This window comes from Vanrija albida (genome assembly GCF_041260175.1).
Source record: "Vanrija albida strain AlHP1 chromosome Unknown contig_1, whole genome shotgun sequence".
Taxonomy (NCBI): Eukaryota; Fungi; Basidiomycota; class Tremellomycetes; order Trichosporonales; family Trichosporonaceae; genus Vanrija; species Vanrija albida.
The window spans coordinates 1,723,487-1,743,584 of record NW_027191420.1 but is presented as its reverse complement, the minus strand read 5'-3'; the positions used below and the strand labels follow the sequence as shown (position 1 = coordinate 1,743,584).

The window sequence follows — 20,098 nt, the reverse complement described above, 5'->3', positions numbered from 1 at the left end:
CGGTGGTGGTGGGCTGGGCTGGGGGTTCCCTTTGTGCGTGCCGGTGCGTGCCGGGGCGGGTTGAGTGATGGGAGTGTAGTGGGAAGAGGTCGATGTATGAATTGGACCGACTGTCGTGGAGGGAAGACTGTCGAGTGGACGAGTGCGAGTTGGTCGAGACGCGCAGAGTGCAAGCTCGCGCGCGCAGTCGCTTTCTCTTTCCAACGGCCAACGGCTGCAATGTTTCAAGTAGACGCAAGGCTCAGAGAACAAAAGTACGACGACGACGACGTGTGCATGTCATGCGAGACGGATCTGCTTCGACACGGCTTTACCTCTGCTCGGCCCTTGCCTGCGTCTGCGGCTGCGGCGCGCGCGCGCAACCTCACTCGCCACCACGACGACCACGGCGACCACGATAACATGGGTGCACGCGATTCCGACGGCGGCGCGGCGCGGCGCGGGGTCTGCTTGCTACTGGTGCATGGCTTGCCTGCCTGCCTGCCTCGCCCTCGCCCTCGCCCTCGCCTGGCCTTTGCCCTCTCTATTAACGGCGCCGCTGTGAAAACGTAACTTGGCCTCGGCGCCTGTCGCCGTTTTCACCCAGTTTGCCCCAAAGAGGCAGGCGCCCAGGGTAATTCTGCCAGTCCAACCCCTTCAACCCCTCGTCCATTAGAAGGCGTCCTTGTTCCATCCCCTAAGGGGGTGGGCGACCTACACCTTTAAGCGTGCGTATTGGCGAGACATTGGCCAGGACGCAGCAGCAGCAGTCACCGGCACCACAACCACCCACCCGCAACCATAAACAAATGCATACGGCATGCCGTCAAAGAGCGAGTCACCTCCTACTTCTTCGACCTGAATCGTCAGCGAGACCATCCTCACGCGTCTACTTCTCTCCTCGCAACTCACTTCTTGATGCCAGCGCCACCCATGGGGCCCTTGCCCGCAGCTGTACCCGTCAGAACATTCTGTACACAAACATGAAAACACGACGGCTTCGAGAAACCCTCCAGCCCCTCTGCAGACTGATCCAACGCCGCGGAACGGGACTCCCGCACCCGCTAAACATAATCGCTTGTGCCCTCCATGCCAGCCGCCACGCTTGGGCCACACCCGCCGGCCGGCGCCAGATCCCGCCCACGCGTCAGGCTCGTGCACCGTGACGGCGCGTGGGTAGGTGACAACCCTCCGGCAGTCGCCGGTGTGGCCGGTGTGGCCGGTGTGGGCCGATCGGCAGCGGGGTGGGCGACGACCGAGGTCGCCAGGGGCGCGTGTATCGGCATGCACACAGCGAGAGCGTGGCAGATGGGGGTACAGCAATGCCCACCCCCCTGGCATCATCCGACAGCCACACTGCTCACGTCACCAGACCGCCACAACGCTGCCGAAGACGCCGCAGTTGTGGACTGCTTGTAGCAGACAGTGGCTATGACACGGCCCACATGTACGCGTATGGCGGTAGCAATGCCGACGACACGGCTTCGACGTCACGCCGAGGGCGTCCCCGGCAGTCCCCAACACTGCAACACGTCGGGCCAAGGGGCAGCGGTATCGTGCCACCCCGCGACGAGTTGGCCACGGCGAGCGACAGTAGTCACTCGTCTGTCCAGGGCCCAACAGCCCAGCCGCGCAGCGGGCAGGAGGCGTGACCGGCGCGCCCAGCGCGACTTGCTGTCGTGGAAGGCCCCACGCTGTTGCCGCACCACCGTACGCGGCAGGACGTCGCACCGACGGGCAAGGTATCACGCGACACTGCGGCAGCCGGCAAGCAAAGCGACGAGCAGGCCATGGTAGCGACGGACAGGCCATCGCAGTGGCGAGCAGGTCATAGCAGCGCCAGCAGTCATCCTCCCCGCCGTCCCACCCACGGTCACAGCGCCGAGCGGCAGGGGGCAGCCGGGACAGCCGGGCACGTCCTGCCCCCAACTCGCCGCGCGCAGAGCTCTCGCCCGCTCTCCAGAGCGCTTCCCCCAGCTCTTTGAACGTTCGCCGCTTCCAAAACCAACCAGCCAGCCGAAAAACCAACCAACCACCCAAAAAACCACCCAACCATCCAACCAACCATCCAACCAGCCAACCAACCACTCACCCTTCGCAGCAGCGGCCTTGAGCTCGGCCTGCTCGGCCTTCTTGCGCTCGAGAAACGCCTTGTCGTCGTCGTCCAGCTCCTTCTTTTCCTTCTTGGGAGCCTGTGGACGTGGAGGGTGGGGGTCGGAAGGGTATCGAGGAGGTCGAGGGTGGGACCGGAAGGTCCGGTCGACGGTCGGGTCGGGAGCGAATTCGACAAACAGGGCCGAGCATGCCGTTCGGGAGCGCAGTCGTGCGTGTTAGAGCGGCGTCGATGAGGAGACAGTAGCCGTGAGCAGCAGAGAGAGAGGAAGAAACGACATCAGCATCGAGCGGAGACACACCACTCCACCCACCTTGAGCGGCTTGGCTTAGCCCGGGGTCAGTATCCCTCCACACGCACACCGCTAGCACCGCACGCACCCTTTCCACCTGCTTGTCAGCCCCATCTCTCCGTATACCTCACCTTGACGTCCACCCATGTTGATTGTTGTGTGGAGAGTAGTGGTGCGTCGAAAAGTGAGGTCAGAGTGTTTTGCGCTCTGGGCCGCTTTCCCACGGTCGCGCCGGCCTGGCCCTCGGTTTCTAATGAGCGCTCAACCTGTAGCATCGAGCCAACGTTGCTGCCCGACATTGTGCATGGGCGCAGCGTACGCTTCGGTGCGGGTGGCCGGGATACACGCTTGTATCTGCCAACTTGCGCCTCGTCGATTGCCAGCCGTCGTCGCGTGCCGCGCTGCCACCGCCAGCTGCCACTGCCATGCCACTGCCACGCTCGTGCGACCGCCTCTCAGAATGGACAAGGAGCTCGACGAGGACGACCCCCGTTGGCGCCAAGATGATTCGTACTTCGTACTTTGCACCTCGGCGCCAAAGCCCGACGTCGCGCACCTCACCCGCCGCCACTGCCAACGACGTTGCCACAGCGCCTCGGTCCATCGCAACCACATTCATCTTGTATTCCATACCACGTCCATTGCTTCACACTGCTACCATCACCGAGCCACTAGTAGCGCGGGGGGCCGCCAGGACCACCGGGACCACCAGGTCCACCAGGCCCGCCGTAACCGCCCGGCCCACCAGGACCGCCATAACTTCCACCACCAGGACCACCATAACCTCCACCGCCGGGCCCACCAGGCCCACCATATCCACCGCCACCACCACCACCATAGCTCTGGTTGTAGCCCTGTCCAGGGGGACCAGGAGGAGGGCCACCGGGTCCACCGCCGAACCCACCAGGTCCACCCGGCCCACCAGGCCCACCAGGCGTACCGCCACCAGGCTTGTAGTGATGCACCAGCGTCGCCACGAATCCACCGCCGTTCCTGTCGAGTGATGAGATACGGCACAATGGATAGGTGCATGCTGGTGCACACACTGGTTGCTTACTCGTCCTTGCTGTCGTACGACGAGTCAATGGGACCCATCAGGAGCTGCAATGTCAGCGACGCACTCGCCAGTCGTCAGCAACTCACCTTGACGAGCCAAAGCTCGGGCGTAAGGTCGACACCACCCTTGCGCATCATCTCGGCCTGTTCGACCTCAAAGTTGGACGTGCAGTCGACGAGGTTGCCGACGACGGGGTGGCTGTCGAGCGTCTCGAGGAACGCCTGCGCCTTGGTGTCGTTTCCGACCTGCGCAAACTCTGCCACAGGTGTCAGCCGCCGCTCAGTGTGTTTCCACGGCCTACTCACGGTACGAGATGGCGTCACGGCCGTAACGAGTCGAGCTGAGCTCGCGGTCGGTACGCTGGATGACGTTGAAGATCTCATCGCGGTTCTCGCCGGCGGGCGTGCCGTCCGTGATGGCGATGACAACGACGGGCTTCTGGAGCTGGTTGGCACGGGCGGGGCCGAGGACCATGGGCTGGATGACCTTGTTCCAAAGCGAGGTGCCGAGGGGCGTGAGGCCAGAGAACTTGACCTGGCTGACGAGCTGAGTCGCCTGCGCCTCGGTCGTGATGTGGTCACCCTGGGTGTTCGAGTTCATGAAGCGGACCGAGATGCCATCGGCGTCAAACAGCGACGTGGCAAAGGCGACCTTGGAAAGGATACTGGGCCGATCAGCACCGCCCGCAACGCCGGCTACTCACAGCTTGAGGTCGTCGATACGCTCGCCACCCTCCTCGAACGCCATCGAGCCCGAGTCGTCAACATAGAGGATAAAGTCGAAGAGCGACAGCTTGACGAGGTCCATCGCGAGCTCCTTGGGCATGCGCCACTCGGTGGCGATCTTGTCAATCACGCCAGACTGGGCAACGCGCTGCGCAATGGGCTCGAGCGAACCGGGCGGGTAGAAGGCCTGGATGTGTTGCTGGAGGGGTCAGCAGTGCTCCATCTTCAGCAACCGCAAACTTACGTCCTGAACACACTGCTGGAGGAGCGGGAGCACGACCTGGGGGTTGAGCGGCGCGCCGACTGGGGCACCACCGGCACCGGGGGCGGGCGGGCGAGCACCGTACTGGCCGGCGCCGCCAGGAGGGGCACCACCGTACTGGCCAGGCTGCTGACCGTACTGCTGCTGGCCGGGGGCACCGCCGTACTGGCCGGGCTGCTGGCCGTACTGCTGCTGCGGGGGCTGGCCGTACTGTCCGGGCTGCTGACCGTACTGCTGCTGTGGGGGCTGGCCGTACTGGCCAGGCTGCTGGCCGGGGGGAGCACCGTACTGGCCAGGCTGCTGGCCATACTGCTGCTGGCCGGGGGGAGCGCCATACTGACCGGGCTGCTGGCCAGGAGCACCAGGAGCACCAGGCGCACCGGGCTGGCCTGGACTGTGGATCGGCGTCAGCCCTAGGCCATCCATCCATCAATCGGCCAGTAGATTCGACGGGTCAATCCACTGCCACATCATCACTCACCGACCACCAGGGACAGGGGGCTGGCCGTACTGGCCGGGGGGCTGCTGGCCGTACTGCTGCTGACCAGGGGGGGCACCGTACTGGCCGGGCTGCTGCTGGCCATACTGCTGGGGGGGCTGGCCGTACTGACCGGGCTGCTGGCCGGGGGGAGGAGGAGCGCCGTACTGGCCGGGGGCGCCACCAGCGGGGGGAGCGCCGTACTGGCCGGCAGGGGGAGCGCCGGGGGCCGGAGCGCCATACTGGCCAGCGGGGGGAGCGCCGGGAGCGCCGCCGGGCGCGCCGCCGGCCGCCTGGGCGGCGGCGAGCTTTGAAGCGAGGCCCATGTTTTGTCTTTGGGCTGGGGGGTAGGGTGTGTAGGGTGAGTAGACCGGGGGAGGTGCTGCTGGCTGTTGTGGTTGTTGGTAGTAGTGGTAGGTGTTTGAGCGTTGAGGAGGAGGAGGAGGAGTGTAGTTTGCGGATTGTTGCCTGTGGATGGATGGATGCGGATAAGTAGTGGGCGGGTGGGTGAGCCCAGTGACGAAGCGTGGCGTGGGGGGAAGGGGGATGACTGTGTGATGACGGGGCGGTGGGCAAGGGGCGTAAGGGGAGGATGACGGATGGCCAAGGCGCGACGCCAAGCGGTCATTGCCCAAAGCCAGGGGGCGGTGGATTGGCTGGGTGGGCGGGCGGCAAGGGGGGGGGGCAAGGCAAGGCGGTGTGGACTGGCTGCAGTGGCCACTACTACTACTACTCACTGCTGGTGCTGCTGGTGCCACGATCCGTACGGTGGGTACCCTGACAGTGACTGATGTCGTTGCGGAGGCGGGGGGAAGGCTGATGACGCAGACGCGGAACGCTGAGGGACGTGGGGGGAACGCAGCGGCATGGCGGCCGCGACAAGCACGTGACTTGGGGTTCGGCGGCAGTGGTTGGGTGGGGGGTCGAGATGGGTGAAACACTGACAGAGTCAATGTTGATAAAGGGAGGTTGGGAGACGGTGAGAGAGAGACGCGGCTCGGTGCAAGGCAGTGAGGTTGAGCAGAGAGCGCACGCATGCGACCGGTGCGGCTCGTGCATCAGACAACATGGGGGCAGTGTATCGAGCGGCGCACGGTGCGTGCGGAGCGTGGCGGTGGACGCTGTGGCGCAGGCCGTCACCGCCAGCCAGCGCCGATGCACCGTGTCGCTTCTGTCCGTCTGCACTGGTGCAAGCCGAGCGGACAGCCTGCTCGCACCGGCGCGCCGCACACCATCCGACGCCACGACGGGGATCAGCAAGCCGCAGTGTCTTTTGGGATCTGATCTCGTGCAGCGCTTGCTCCAGCAAGCGCGCATCTGAGTCGCGGCAGCATGGCGTTGCTGCATCGGCCAAGTCCCAAACTCGAAGCGACTGCTCAGACTCGCGCGTCTGCCAAGACAAGGTGGGCAGGCCCGCCGTCCTGTGCCGAGAACGAGCCTCGTGCACGTCGCGTCGTCACGCGCGATTCCCACATGCGCGCGCGCGGTTTACGACATTCTATCTGATCTCGGGCCGTGCCACGGGTGTGACGTGGTGCATCGCGCATGGTGCGCGTACACGTTGCAGAGGGCGGGTGTGGGCACGACTGCGGCCGCATCGCGTCGCTTGAGATGACGGCGAGGGAAGGCAGCTCGGGCCTGGCAGCGCCGTGCTCGATCCACCGGTGTCCCAGCGAGCCCTGAGGGCCACGGCCAGAGCCAGCTGCCACCCCGACGCGTTGGTGAGTATCTTTGTGGGAATCGCTGGCTCCCTTGGGCTCTGATCGACGTCGCGTCGCTGTCGACATTCCCCTCACTGGTCTGATCTTGAGGTAGTGAGGGAGCTCGAGATCTACTCGGAAGCAAATGCCCTGGGACGCGCCAACCGGCAGGCAGTCAACAGTGCCAGCCGCCAGCTACTGGATCGACTGATGTCATCGGGCCGGCCTCGCGCGTGCATCGACAGTAGTGCAGATCGCGCGTGCAGATAGCTGCTGCACATGGCCGAGGTTCCAGGCCAGCGGAGGGGGCTGACTGGTGTCAATGTGAAGCACAAGCGAGTTTGTTGAATCCTGCCAGCCATTAACAAACGTCACACTCGTTGGGGAGGCGAGGGCCAGTAGTAAGGGTTGGCGACAGTGGCGAGTGCACAGCAGGGCTGGCTGGGTGGGTGGGACAAAATGCGTAAAACGGCCCAAACAAATGCGTCGCAAGTCGAGCAGGCGGCACCCTTGTAAAAAAAAAAAACAAGGTTTGATGCAGGAGAATAGGAATAGGTGTATTAGGTAATGGTCGGGATAGGGACAAGGACGAGGCGACGGGCGACGAGCGACGACGACGACGACTGACGACCGACGCTTGCTCCGCATGGGCCAGCGAGCTGCAAGCACAATGCACCAGGGAGACGGATGCGCACAGGCACACGCGCCGCCGCTGCCGCTGCCGCCCGCCCGCAACCCGCCGCCCCGCCCGCTGTTTGGCCCGAAAACCAGGTGCCAGGTCGCAATGTATGTGCACGAGGTAGCAGCAGGAGCGCGCCGCGACGCCGACGCCTCGCCCTGCAACCCAGCGGCGCAGCCCTTTGGCCGACCTTTGTCGCGCGCGCGCCCTGTACCCCCCGCCGCCGCCGCCGCTGTCGCCGCCCTGCCTGCGCCTCACCCCATCGACCCCCTGCCCCCATTTGTAGTGGCTGCCTGGCTTGCTGGCTGGCTGGCTGGCTGGTTGGTCGAGTGCAGTCAGTCAACTTGTTGCCCCCGCGGTTTGGTTTGTTGGGTCACAGTCGGTCACCGTTTTGTCACCGCTTCCACCTTCTTTCATTACCTTTTGATTCCAATTGTCCGCCCCGAGCCTCGCTCGATCCCTCCACTCCTATTCTTCTTCTTCTTTCCTTCCCTCCTCCCTCTCCCTCCTCTCTCTCTCTCTCCTTCCTCCTCCTTCTCCCTTCTCCGTCATCTACATCGTTTAATCTTCTCTAGAATAAGCATCACGACGACGGACGACAACTGTTACGATCAACGAAATCTCATCCTACTCCTACCCCTCCCTCCTCACCTTGTTCCCCGCTCCCCCTCACCCCCTTCCACACACACACAAACAACTCGACCCCCCCTCACACCACCACTCCAACAATCACCCAACCCCCCCCCCCGCCCCACTCCAGCATCTGACACCCATCAATCGCACAAACACCTCTTGCTCAACCCCAGCTGCTGCTCGTCTTGCAAAGCTGCACCAACCACCCCTGCCCCCACAAACACATCAACAAAGACACGGCTCGTCACGCCGGCTTCGATGCCCACGCGTTCCTAGACGACCTCCCCCGTGACGACCGCAACGAGCGTAAATTCTATTCTACACGACGACAATCACCACAACACACACACACGGAACTCCCCCTACCTACAGCATGAACCACCAGCACTCGCCCCCTCTTCAGAGCCTGCACGCAATGTCCATCACGCCCGCCCCTTACGGCATTCAGTCCGAGTACCCCTACAACGGTGTCTTTGGCCCCCCCGCGTCGACGCCGACGGGTGGCCAACCGGCGCGCGGATGGACGAGCAGCCCAAAGCGCGGCTCGCGGTCGGGAATCCCAACAGTGAGCATCTCAGCCCGACGCTGACGGCAGACTGCTGACACTTGACCCAGGCATGGTTTGAGCCGCAGCCACAGTCTTCGTCCCTCAACCACCCATACGACTCGTTCAGACGCGACGCGTCCTCGCCGCCGACCCTCTCGCCACCGTCGTCGACGACGTCGGGCGCGACATCTGCCCAGCCATACTTCCCCGCCTTCCAGCTGGAACCGTTTGGCCTGGCCCCATCGCCGCCCCCGCAGATCGGCTATGGGCTCGCAACAGCTGGCGCCGCCCCTGGCTTCAACGCCGGCGGTCTCCCTCCTTTCGGATCACAGCAGCTCGGGGCCATGCCGCCCCGTCCGACGCAGTGGCGTACCCCGTACATGCCTGCTGTCGATGATGACGTGATCCCCACGGCCATTGTGATCAAGAACATCCCCTTTGCTGTCAACCGCGAGACGCTCCTGGCCATTATCGAGTCGCTCGGCGCACCGCTGCCCTACGCGTTCAACTACCACCACGACAACGGCATCTTCCGTGGATTGGCGTTTGCAAACTTCCGTGCCCCAGAGGAGGCTGCGAGCGTCGTCGCCGCGCTCAACGGGTACGACGTCCAGGGTCGCAAGCTACGCGTCGAGTACAAGAAGGTTCTGCAGCCCGGCGAGAAGGACCGCATTGAGCGCGAGAAGGCCATCAAGCGCATGAAGAGCATGCAGATTGACGCGGTCGCAAAGTCGCAGGCGCAACAACAACAGCAGCAGGACGCGCCGCCTGTTCCGCCGGTCAACGTCGCCTTGCAGCAGCAGCAGTCGCAACAGCAACATCAACAGCACCAGCACCAGCAGCTGCAGCAGCAGGTGCGGGCCAACGGCCACCATCCCCAGTTCAGCTTTGATGGCGCCTCGGATAGCCCACCGCATTCGGCGACGTCAAACAGCTCGGACAATCTGCCTGTCGCACTTGACCTCAACGACCCCGGCAACCTGCGGATCTACAACATGGTTTACATGTTCAAGGAGGACCGTATGCGGGATGAGCTCGCCCTGTCGCGCAACCTTTCGCCCACCGAGCGCCGCATTGTCCACCTTGTCGCCCAGAAGCTCGGTCTCACCAGCATCACCAAGGGCGATGGCGATGCCAAGCATGTTGTTGTTACCAAGGATACGCCGCCACCAACCCAGCAGTCGTCGACGACCACGAGCTTCCTTGCCCCGCACAACCCCGACGGCAATCCTGCCCCGGGCTTGCGGATCAAGAAGTCGATGCCCGACCTGCGTGGCTTCAACGGCCCTGTGGTTGCTCGTGACCCCGCGCGCAGCTTGACGCCGCAGCGCTCATCCGGCAACCTACGCGCCGAAGCTGCAGGTGGCGCCGTCATTGGCCGCGACTACTCGTCGATGGGAGCCTCGCATGGCCGTCGTCTCAACGGCCACGGCCTGGGCTCTGGCACCTTCAACAGCTTCTTTGGAACACCTGTTGGCGCACCGCCCGTCCCTCCTCTGCCTGCGTCATTGCCCGACGGCACTTCGCTCGAGTCGAGCTCGCAGCCTCTGCGCAACCCGCGCGGCCCGATCGGCGAGTCGCGCGGCTTTGCCTCTGGCGCCATTCGACCCATCTCGAGCTCGCTGCGCGGTGTCCCCGGTGCGCTCGCACTAGGACGTCGCGTGAGCGAGGAGGACGAGCACGACTCGGCAACGTCGCGCACGCGCGAGGAGCTTGATCTCTGAGCCGGGACGCGACCGCCATTTACGCTCCACCTATAGAGCCGGCGCAGGCGCTGAGTGACGACCACGACAAGAAACGGATTATACTACCACCACCACCCACGCAACTCCAACGCCATTCATCACCCACCCACAGCCCGTCTTGAACATTATAGCTACAGCTCTGTGCCAATGCCAGGAGGGATATGTACTTGTATTGCGATGAGAAGGGTTACGACGAAGTGCGCAGGTTCGCCGGGTGGGACAGTGCAGCCGAGGGACGGGACGCGTGAGAAACAGCAACAAACATTGCGATTCCAACGGCGAGGCGAGGCATGTTGAGGTTGAGGGTCAGCCAGGCTCAGGCTTAGGCTCAGGCTCGCGGCACGGCTCAGGTCCGGCACGAGCCGGCCGGAAGGGCCGTAGTGTCCGGTGGCCGGGTGGGTGTGACCTGACGCGCGGAATGGGCCAGACGTGTGCAGCAGTGGCACCCGATGTATGCATAGTACTACTCGTCGCCGTCCATCTGCATGTCGCTGCCGGCGGGCGAGGGCGCGCGCGGGCCGGGGCTCACGGCGCGGCGCTCGTCGTCGTCGCGGGGAGGTGGGGAGGCGCGGCGCGGAGACTCGTCGCGGCGGGCACTCCGCCACGCGCCGGCGCGCTGCGCGCGGGCGGGGTCGTCGCGATCGCGCTCGCGCTCGTCGTGCTCCCTATCGTCCGCCCGGCCGCCAATCCGGCTCCCCAGCGCACTACCCCCGCCCACATCCCTCGCCCCGCGCTCACCGCCCCGCTCCCACCGGTCCATGTCAGCGCGCGACGAGCGCTCAAACTGTGGCCGCGCGTCCGCGCCGCGCTCCCACCGGTCCCCGCTGAGCCTGTGGCGCTGGCGCGGGCGGCTGTCGACGGCGCGCCAGCCGTCATTCGGCGCACGATGCGACTCGGGGTCGCGGTATCGCATTGCGCCGCGGCCTGGGGGTCAGCTTGGAGATACGCGGCAACGAAGCTTGACGCACCCTTGTACACTACGCCGCCGGACTCGCGCACCGTCTGCCGCTCGGACGCGATCTGCGTCTTGAGATCCGACAGCTTGTCGCGCCGCGCGGCCTCGAGCCGCTCCTTCTCCTCTCGCTCGAGGCGCGCGTCGAGCTCGTCGAGCGTCTCCTTGCGCGAGCCGTCCTTCCGGGGCGAGCGCGAGCGCCGCGGCGAGCGCGAGCGGTCCCGCTCGTCCCGCCGCCGCCGCTTCTCCTCGCCCCGCTCACCCCGCTCGCGCTCCTTGCGCTCCCGCCGCTCCTTGCGCCGCCGGCGCCGCTCCTCCTCCGAGTCCGAGTCGGACGACACGCTCGGCGTGCGCGGCCTCGCTGCGGGCCGGCGCAGCTCGAGCTCGCCGGCGTGCGAGACGACCACTGGCGAGTGCGGCCGGTCGCGCCCGTCCGTCTCGAGCTTGCCGATCGCGCGGATGTGGTCCATGCCCGCTACGACGCGGCCGAAGACGCTGGGCGTGAGTGGGGGACGGTGGGGGAGACGTACACGTGCTTGCCGGTCAAGTGCGGCGCCGCGGCCAGCGTGATGAACCACTGCGAGCCGTTGGTGTCGGGCCCGCGGTTCGCCATGACGAGGAGACTGGCGTCAGCGTGCCCGGCAGGCATCGCGACTCACCCCTCCCGGTCCACCTCGGTGCCCTCGCCCGACAGCCGCTCGTCCTTGAACATGCCGCCGTAGATGCTCTCGCCGCCGGACCCGTTGCGCTTGGTGAAGTCGCCGCCTTGGATCATGAAGCCGTCGATGACGCGGTGGACGGGGCTGCCCTTGTAGCTGAGCGTGGCGCCGGACGCGCTCTGCCCCTTCTCGCCCGTCGAGAGGGCGCGGAAACTGGTGGGTTAGCAGACATAGAGCGCAGGCTACCCACTTCTCGGCAGTCTTGGGCACGCTGGATGGTCAGCAGGCACAGGAAGAGCGTCCGACGTACACATCAGTGAAGAGCTCGAACTGGGTCGTTAGCGGGGCAGGGAAGGCGGGAAAAGCGAGGCACTCACAACTACACGCCCCAGTGGCTTGTCGCCGACCGTGAAGTCAAAGAACGTGCGCGGGAGGGTCATTTCTCCTGCGGCGGTTGAGTAACAGTCGAGATGCAAAGTTGGGCGGTCGTCGATCGAAAGTTCAGTGGAGGTGGGTGGGTCTTGGAGAATAGAAATCCGACGATTTGGGCGATTACTACTTTATTAGTAGTCTGGGTAAATGGGAATTGGTTCCGCAATGTACCTCTGCCGTGGTACAACCGTGATCGACGCGTCGCGGAGATGCACGCGCACTCCGCTGCGTTGTTGTTCGCCGTCAACACGGTCGAGGAAAGTCACACTCGTCCTCGTCATTGCCTTCACTCCATCCCACTCACAAACATCCCATTGACGCAACGGAAACGACACGACAGACGAAGACGCCGTCAAGGGCTTAATTCATTCGAGCACGACAGGACTACCAGCCAAAGCAGCACCCCGAACAACCCACCGCGCACGGTCACACCATGGGCCGTGAGATCATTTCGATCCAGGCCGGGCAGGCCGGAAACCAGAGTACGTCGGGTGCGCTAGGCTGTACTGAAAGGAACAGTTGGGCAGCAGTTCTGGCAAAAGCTATGCGCAGAACATGGCATCTCGCCCAACGGCATGCTCGAGGACTGGGCCGAGGGCGGGCAGGGCGACCGGAAAGACGTCTTCTTCTACCAGGCCGACGACGAGCACTACATCCCCCGCGCGATTCTGATCGATCTCGAGCCAAGAGTGAGTGAAGCTACCGTGTCCTGCTGACACGCCCAGGTGATCAACAACATCCTGTCGTCGCCGTTCAAAGGCCTGTACAACCCCGAGAACATCTACGTGTCCAAGCACGGCGGTGGCGCTGGAAACAACTGGGCACAGGGGTACAATGCCGGCGAGAAGGTGTACGAGGACCTGATGGAGATGATCGACCGCGAGGCGGACGGAAGTGATTCGCTCGAGGTGGGTGTAGCATGTGGACGCGGCTGACCCCAGGGTTTCATGTTCATGCACTCGATCGCGGGTGGTACCGGTTCCGGACTGGGCTCGTACCTCCTTGAGCGTCTCAACGACCGCTTCCCCAAGAAGCTGATCCAGACGTACTCTGTCTTCCCTGGCACGGGCCCCACGTCCGACGTCGTGGTGCAGCCGTACAACTCGCTGCTGGCGATGAAGCGGCTGGTCAACAATGCCGACAGCGTGGTGGTGCTCGACAACTCTGCGCTGACGCGCATCGCGGCCGACCGGCTGCATGTCCAGGACCCAAGCTTTGACCAGACCAACCAGCTCGTGTCGACTGTCATGGCGGCCAGCACGACGACGCTACGCTACCCGTCGTACATGAACAACGACCTCGTGGGCATCATTGCGAGCCTGATCCCGACGCCAAGATGTCACTTCTTGATGACGAGCTACACGCCGTTCACGGGCGACGAGATTGACAAGGTGGGTAAGGGGATGGAAAGCAAGCTGACGGCGCAGGCAAAGTCTGTGCGGAAAACGACGACGCTCGACGTTATGCGCCGCTTGCTGCAGCCCAAGAACCGGCTTGTCACGACGACATCGTCGCCAAACTCGTGCTACATCTCGTGCTTGAACATCATCTCGGGGGACGTTGACCCGACCGACGTGCACAAGTCGCTGCTGCGTATCCGGGAGCGGCAGCTGGCCAACTTTATCCCCTGGGGCCCGGCGAGCATCCAGGTGGCGCTCACCAAGCGCAAGACGACGCAGAACCGCGTGTCGGGCATCATGATGGCCAACCACACGAGCATGGCTTCGGTGGGTCGAGCTGTGGTAGGGGTGTACTCACACCGCAGGTGTTCAAGCGCATGATTGACCAGTACGACCGTCTGCGCAAGCGCAATGCGTTCTTGGAACAGTACAAGAAGGAGGACAACTTTGAGCTCGACGAGTTTGACGACTCTCGGTGGGTGGTGTTGTTTGTGCCTCGCTGACGTCCAGCCGTGTGGTGGCCGAACTGGCAGACGAGTACCGGGCGTGTGAGAGCGAGGGGTACATTAACTATGGGGCGTGAGGCGGCGCGGCGGCGGCGGCGTCACCAGCACGAGGTACATGAGGCTGGCGGCGGGCGTGGGCGTGACGGGTGGGAGGTGGCGAGTGAGCGGCCGTCGCTCTCCCGCTGCCAATGTATGCAGCTGTTGTTTTGGTAACGGTGGGCAGTCGTCGGGTGCTTCGGGGCTGGAACGGAATGAGGGTTTCGGCCGGCCCAGGCACTGATGTTTGGCTGTTGCGTCGTGGGGCATGTGGCGCGCGCGCCGTTGGCGCGGCTCGGCTGGCGTGTGGCGGATGAAACGGGCGAGATGCGACAAGAGGGGGTGCCTCGACCAGAGCAGTGGAACCCTTTGCGCCGTTGCAGCCTTGTTTGCCGTCGTGAGATCGGCCTGTCCGTGGGTCTGGCCCCAGCCTGCCATTTCCGATTCGAGCAAAGCCAGAGGCAGCTGGAATGTACAGCTCGGCGGTGACAGCCCCGGTCGCCGTCCCCGTCGCGAGGCAGCAGCTCGGCACGTACCTTGCAGGCCGCCCACCGGCCGCGACGCCGCGCCCAGCGAGCACCCCGCAAACCTACCTGAATCCGAGATGGCTCTGCGCGCCCGAGACCCGCGTTGACGACGGCGCCGGGCGGTCGTTACGTAGCGCCAGGGGTCGTCAAGCAGGCCAAGCAGGCCCGAGGCCCGGCCCTCTTTGCAAACACGGTGGGGGGGGAAGTCGGTATATGTATCGGTGTTGAGGCATGCGGCGCCTTGCTCTCTCTCCCACACTTTTACCTCTGCCGAGCGCGCGAGCTCTCACAAGCTCGCCCACGATGCCGACCGCGCCAGCGCCAGCCGCCACCTCGCCACGGCGCAAGCCCACCCCGCTATCGCTGCAGGCGTCAACCCACGCCCCGTTCGACGACCTGCGCCCGCCGTCCCTCGTGTCCGACCGCACCTCGACCGCATCGAGCTCCACCTCGCCCCGCCTCAGCCTCGCCCTGCCCTCCCCGTTCCCGCTCTGCCCCTTCCCGCCCCGCTTCGAGGCGTTCGCGACCGACGTGCTCGGCGACGACGAGAGTGCGCGGGGCATCCCCCACTCGCCTTACGCGCTCCAGCCCCACTCGCGCTGGCTCGGCGTGCCCCCGAGCCCAGTGCTCCTCCGCTCCGGCTTTGCCGGCGCGCGCGCCGTCCCCCACTCCGTGGAGGAGAAGCCGCGCAGACGGCAGAAGCACCAGAGCGTCGTGCCCGTAAAGGGCGTGACTACGCCCCACGGCACGCCGCGCGCCGAGCGCTTTCCCGACCTCCACAGGCCGCTGCCGCCGCTCCCGAGGGGGCTGGGGCTGGCGCCGGGGCCGAGGTCGCCGAGGGAGGCGGCGCCGAGGTCGCCGAGAGAGCGGCCGCGGAAGAGCAGGGCCAAGGAGGAGGGCCTGACACGCCCGACGCCCCCGCGCGACCCCGGCCCCGCGCCAGAGCCGCCCCTCCCACCCACCCCCGTCACGCCGCACGCCCCCGTCGCGCTCTCGCCCGAGCCTGAGCGCCGCGCCCGCCCCGGCGCAAACCCCGCCCGCCCGCAGTGGCTCGCGCGCGTACACCGCGCCTGCCGCCCCGGCCGCTTCCGCCATCTCCGGCGCAGGTGGCGCCTCGTGTGGCGCGCCGACGAGTAGGACGCCGACTGGAAGGAGGGAGGAGTAGGAGAAGGACAACCACGGACATCATTGCATTATAGGACCATTATAGGACCCGGACACCGCCACACTGTTGTTACTACCATGAACATATACATTACAACATCGCCCACCCACGCCGCGCTAAAACGTCCCGCTGAACGCAAACCCCAGGTCCTGGTCCGCGCCCACCTCGAACGGGTTGTCGGTGCTGATCGGCATCGTCCGCAGCATGTCCATGAGCGCCTGGTTGTCAAACTGGTCGTCGAGCCACGGCATGACCAGGTCGTCGAGCACGTCGGCGTCGAGCGGCGGCGCGTGCGCGTGCCCGGGCAGCTCGGCAGCCCCGCTGTCCGGCGCGCTGTGCGCCTGGCTCAGCTGATCCGGCGTGTGGTCCATCGTCGAGCCGACGGTCCCAGTGTACTCTGACGACGGCGGCGCTTCCGCCGCCGCCGTCGCACGCCGCAGCTGGCTCCGGATGTTGACAACCCCGAGGCGGATCGCGTGCGCCTGGTTCTGCCCCTTCTCCAGCGTCGCGATCGACTCTTGCAGCCGGTGCAGCGCCTCGTCCCGGATATGCTGGTTCCCGCTGCGGATGAGGAAGATGTCGACGCCCGCGGAGATAAACGTGCAGTAGATCATCACGTAGTGGTACGAGTTGTGCCCAAACGTGCGTACCCAAAGCGACAACACCTCGCTCGTGCCGATCGCAGCCGCGCGGCAGTGCGCCAGCGCCGTCGACGTCAGCGCAGGCGAGCTGTCGGTCAGCAGCGGGCGGTACACCAGGATCTTGATCGTGTGGTAGAGCAGGCTAGCGTCAGTGGCCGCCTATGCATCCCAACTCACTTGATAATGACAATGTTGGGCGGGGGCGAGCATGCGGCGTGGCGCGGCTCGTCGATCCGCAGGTTTGGCGGCAGCGACGCCCACCACGCCTCGAGCTTTTCAATCGCCTCGCGGATGAACCCCAGCGAGCGGTTGTTGCTCACGCTCGGCGAGTACATGTTCGCGAGCACGCTGTCGAGGAGCATGACCAGGCGGACGAGGTAGCGCATGGTGAACATCTTCAGCTGCGGCGTGGGCGGGTACACGCTGGGTGTGAGCTCATTCCCGGACAGCGACACTCACGCGCCGTGTGGCAGGCTCATGCCCTCTGGCACTGCCGGCTTCCAGTCGAGCTCATCGTCTACATCGGCGACGAGCGCGTCGGGCGTGTGCCCCGGGCGCCGGGGCAGCGCTGAGTCGCGGCCGAGCGTCATGGACTGGAGCTTCTCCCAGGTGTACGCCGCCCAGAAGATGCGTGTGCGGATATCCCGCTCCTCCTGCGGCAGGATCGACCACGTATCGGGGTCTTCCTCGGGGAGGAGATGAATGCCGATCTGCGCGTCAGCGACCTGGCCACCCACGCACAACCCACATTCTGCATCATCCGGATGGCCGTCCCCGCGAGCATCCAGGACCCAGTGATGTGCCCCGTGGCGATCTGCCGCCCAGACAGGAGCAACATGCCCTCTGCCGTCAGTGCCGTCGCTGGTACCCGCGACACTCACGGATGGACGTGACGCACGACCGCCCGAATGTCACCCCAGCAAACATGCTCAGCGCGAGCGTCGTGTATCGGTCCCCCTTTTCCTGCCGCTCGCGCTCATCCATCCCATAGCTGAGCCGGATGCCCGTGCAGTAGATACACACGAGTAGGAACTCGGAAAAGTACTGACCCCCGATCGCCATGTCGCCTGTGGTCAGCGCAGTCGCTACGGCACACTCACGAAGAAACAGCTGCCGGTCGATAAAGTTGTCCACCACACTCGCCCAAGCAAAGTACGCCTCGAGCCATGCCTCGCCGTCCTCGACACTGGCGTGCTTGTGCTGCCGCTTTCTTGCCGCCTCGAGCTCCTCGGGCGTGTAGTCCTCGACCCTGGTTGCAGGGCTCCGCTCGTAGTGGAGGGGCGGATAGGGAGGGTAGCGGCGCTCGTCGTCGACAGACACCTCGCTCTCGCGTTCGCCGTACCGCACGGCAGACTCTGGCCTGCCCCTCTCTGCAACCGACGGCGAGCGCGACGGCCGCCGCTCCAGCCCGCCCGTCGCGTGGCTCTCGTCATCAAACATGCTCAGCTCGCCGTGGTACACCGGCTTGCGGTAGTACCTGAGCGTGTAGCCGGGCTCGCCGACCGCGGGCTCCATGTAGAACTCGGTTGTCGACGTCGACGGCCTAGTGGTGGAGCGGCTCCCGCTGGCAACGCTCTGCACCATTGCCTCGAGCTCACGCAGCCGGGACTCGTGGTTCGCAAAGATGGCCTCGGCCTCTCCCCGGTCCTTGGCTCGGCGCGGGCGGTCATCACCCGCTTCACTGCTCCCGGCCTTGTCCTTGCGCTTGAACTTGTCGCCCGACTCGCACAGTGTGTTGGAGTCGAAGCACGACTTGCACGGTGGGCTTTCGGCGCCATCGCACTTGATCTTGCGCTCCTTGCACGCCTTTGGGGTCAGCGCGACCGGGCTAGCGACTTACAAAGCACGACTGGCCATAGTGCCGCTTCTTGTACGGCTTGGGCGGCTCGGTGAACCGCGAGACGCGGCTGATTGCGACTTTGCTTGCAGGCGACATACCGATGGTCCTCGGGGACTGGGTGTCACGCTGCGCCTTTTCAAGTGTTCCCAGAAACCGAAGGCAAAGGTAGCACCTCGGCCGTGTCTCCGCCTCGCCGCGCCAAATACGCGAAGCCTGGTGGGCTGCACGAGATCGGTAGCGACCCCGAGATCGGCAGGCAGTGACAACCGGCGACGACCGGGGCCGGTGGGGGAGGTGGTTTGATGTCAATAGACGAGCCCGACTGACTCAATCTTCCAGAGATCCCAGGCTGTCGATGGGCGACGAACGGTGAGGTGGGCGATAGTTGGAGGATATGGGCGATAATGGCGCAGTGTATCGCCCATCTACCAGCCGCGATGGGCGATACGAGGTCGGGTCGGTCGCCAGGATGAACGGCGGCGGCAGGGTGGGGTTCTGGGCCCATGGGGTGGCCAGTAACGAGGCCGACCTCCGACCGCCCTCCCACCTCGCTGTTCTGCCTGCAGTCCGACTCGAGCTGTTCTGCCTGGACTTCGCTTGGTTTGCGGGTCATTTGCTTGCCGCTCAGCTTACGCTGGCGGGGGCGCAGCGGCGCGGGGCCGATAAGGGACTGGAAGGGTGAAAAGGCGCCATACCGAATTGCGGGATTGCGTCTTTGCGGGATCACGTGAATGATACCACGTGGAACCACGTGGGATGGGGAGAGTCGAGAGTCAATCGCTCAAATGGATCGAGATCAATGCTGCGCCGTTGAGGCTACAGACCATGAGCAGGCTGGTCGGGGTGACGGAGAGGCGAGATAGAGCCGAGCGGGAAGATGAAGACTGCTTGAGCTCGCTGAGCCTATGTACGGTGGCGAGAGGTGTGAGGAAGAGTGCGTTGGAAGGAGTTGCCTGCTCGCGCCCTTTTATGCACTTGCCGGCTTGCGAGGCGGTAACTCGCAAACAGGTGATGAGGCTGCTGCGGCTAGTCTGTCAAGGTGCGACACACCCCCATACGAGAGTGCACGACAACGTGTCTACCCTCTTCCCCTACCAGGGTAGAGCCAAAGCGGTCGGCCACAGGTGTCGAAGACATTCGCAACTCGGCGCGGCGACCCGACGTACCTTCCTCCGAGAGTAGGTCCCCTGCGGGGGAAGGGACCTGGGGTGTAGTATATTAACATGTACTGTTTGGACAGTAGGGTAGAAGAGGGAGCACGAGGTGTAAAGGGGAGTGGAAATGCAAGTGGCGACATCCGCCAGGATGATTATTATTGACACCAACACCGACACATAACGCCCGGCCAGAACTCGCGCACTCCACTCACCGAGAAACCTACACAACGCCCCGCTAGATACACCACCCTGTGGCCTACCTCCCGGATTCATTCTGGGCGCACTGCCGAGCATTCTCGGAATGACGGGGTTCAATGCGAGAACCAGTGGCCGGTGGTTTCTCTCATGCTCGACCTCACATGGTACACGGGAAGTGACCCCAAGATGAACCAAGTATCGCTACTGCCTTCACTCTTCCCCCCACTCATCAGTGGCCTATTCAATGACTTCTCGACACCCTTCCCTCCTCTGAGACAGCGAAGTATGCTGTGGCGTCTGAAGACCCGACGACACTTTTGTCGCCTCCGGGCAACCACCCAGCTATTGCACTGTCTCTCTGCCGGAGACCGACCC

General features: G+C 64.7%; 7 protein-coding genes across 7 annotated transcripts; 3 read left to right on the top strand and 4 right to left on the bottom strand.

Moving 5' to 3' along the window:
- Positions 1-824: 824 nt before the first annotated feature.
- Positions 825-2,531, bottom strand: Q8F55_000726 (uncharacterized protein; the record flags this gene model as incomplete). Its single annotated transcript, XM_069349377.1, has 4 exons — positions 825-837; positions 892-931; positions 2,072-2,171; positions 2,511-2,531. The coding sequence occupies 4 exons, from the start codon at positions 2,529-2,531 to the stop codon at positions 825-827; spliced, it is 174 nt and encodes a 57-aa protein (XP_069212921.1).
- Positions 2,532-3,055: 524 nt separating this feature from the next.
- On the bottom strand, positions 3,056-5,232 carry Q8F55_000725 (uncharacterized protein; the record flags this gene model as incomplete). The annotated part of the gene is made up of 7 exons (XM_069349376.1): positions 3,056-3,377; positions 3,442-3,485; positions 3,528-3,697; positions 3,747-4,105; positions 4,145-4,365; positions 4,411-4,822; positions 4,910-5,232. 7 exons carry the CDS (start codon positions 5,230-5,232, stop codon positions 3,056-3,058), a joined length of 1,851 nt encoding a protein of 616 aa, XP_069212920.1.
- A 3,059-nt stretch (positions 5,233-8,291) lies between these two features.
- PIN4 (Peptidyl-prolyl cis-trans isomerase pin4) lies at positions 8,292-10,189 on the top strand (the record flags this gene model as incomplete). Its single annotated transcript, XM_069349375.1, has 2 exons — positions 8,292-8,483; positions 8,534-10,189. The coding sequence occupies 2 exons, from the start codon at positions 8,292-8,294 to the stop codon at positions 10,187-10,189; spliced, it is 1,848 nt and encodes a 615-aa protein (XP_069212919.1).
- Positions 10,190-10,673: 484 nt separating this feature from the next.
- Q8F55_000723 (uncharacterized protein) lies at positions 10,674-12,261 on the bottom strand (the record flags this gene model as incomplete). Its single annotated transcript, XM_069349374.1, has 7 exons — positions 10,674-11,134; positions 11,179-11,657; positions 11,693-11,785; positions 11,822-12,034; positions 12,072-12,092; positions 12,132-12,151; positions 12,199-12,261. 7 exons carry the CDS (start codon positions 12,259-12,261, stop codon positions 10,674-10,676), a joined length of 1,350 nt encoding a protein of 449 aa, XP_069212918.1.
- Positions 12,262-12,686: 425 nt separating this feature from the next.
- On the top strand, positions 12,687-14,236 carry TUB4 (gamma-tubulin; the record flags this gene model as incomplete). Its single annotated transcript, XM_069349373.1, has 7 exons — positions 12,687-12,735; positions 12,773-12,942; positions 12,979-13,161; positions 13,195-13,644; positions 13,681-13,980; positions 14,019-14,128; positions 14,164-14,236. 7 exons carry the CDS (start codon positions 12,687-12,689, stop codon positions 14,234-14,236), a joined length of 1,335 nt encoding a protein of 444 aa, XP_069212917.1.
- A 789-nt stretch (positions 14,237-15,025) lies between these two features.
- Q8F55_000721 (uncharacterized protein) lies at positions 15,026-15,859 on the top strand (the record flags this gene model as incomplete). The annotated part of the gene is made up of 1 exon (XM_069349372.1): positions 15,026-15,859. The coding sequence occupies one exon, from the start codon at positions 15,026-15,028 to the stop codon at positions 15,857-15,859; it is 834 nt and encodes a 277-aa protein (XP_069212916.1).
- A 144-nt stretch (positions 15,860-16,003) lies between these two features.
- Positions 16,004-18,464, bottom strand: Q8F55_000720 (uncharacterized protein; the record flags this gene model as incomplete). The annotated part of the gene is made up of 7 exons (XM_069349371.1): positions 16,004-16,670; positions 16,706-16,951; positions 16,988-17,238; positions 17,277-17,371; positions 17,410-17,595; positions 17,629-18,334; positions 18,369-18,464. The coding sequence occupies 7 exons, from the start codon at positions 18,462-18,464 to the stop codon at positions 16,004-16,006; spliced, it is 2,247 nt and encodes a 748-aa protein (XP_069212915.1).
- Positions 18,465-20,098: the final 1,634 nt, after the last annotated feature.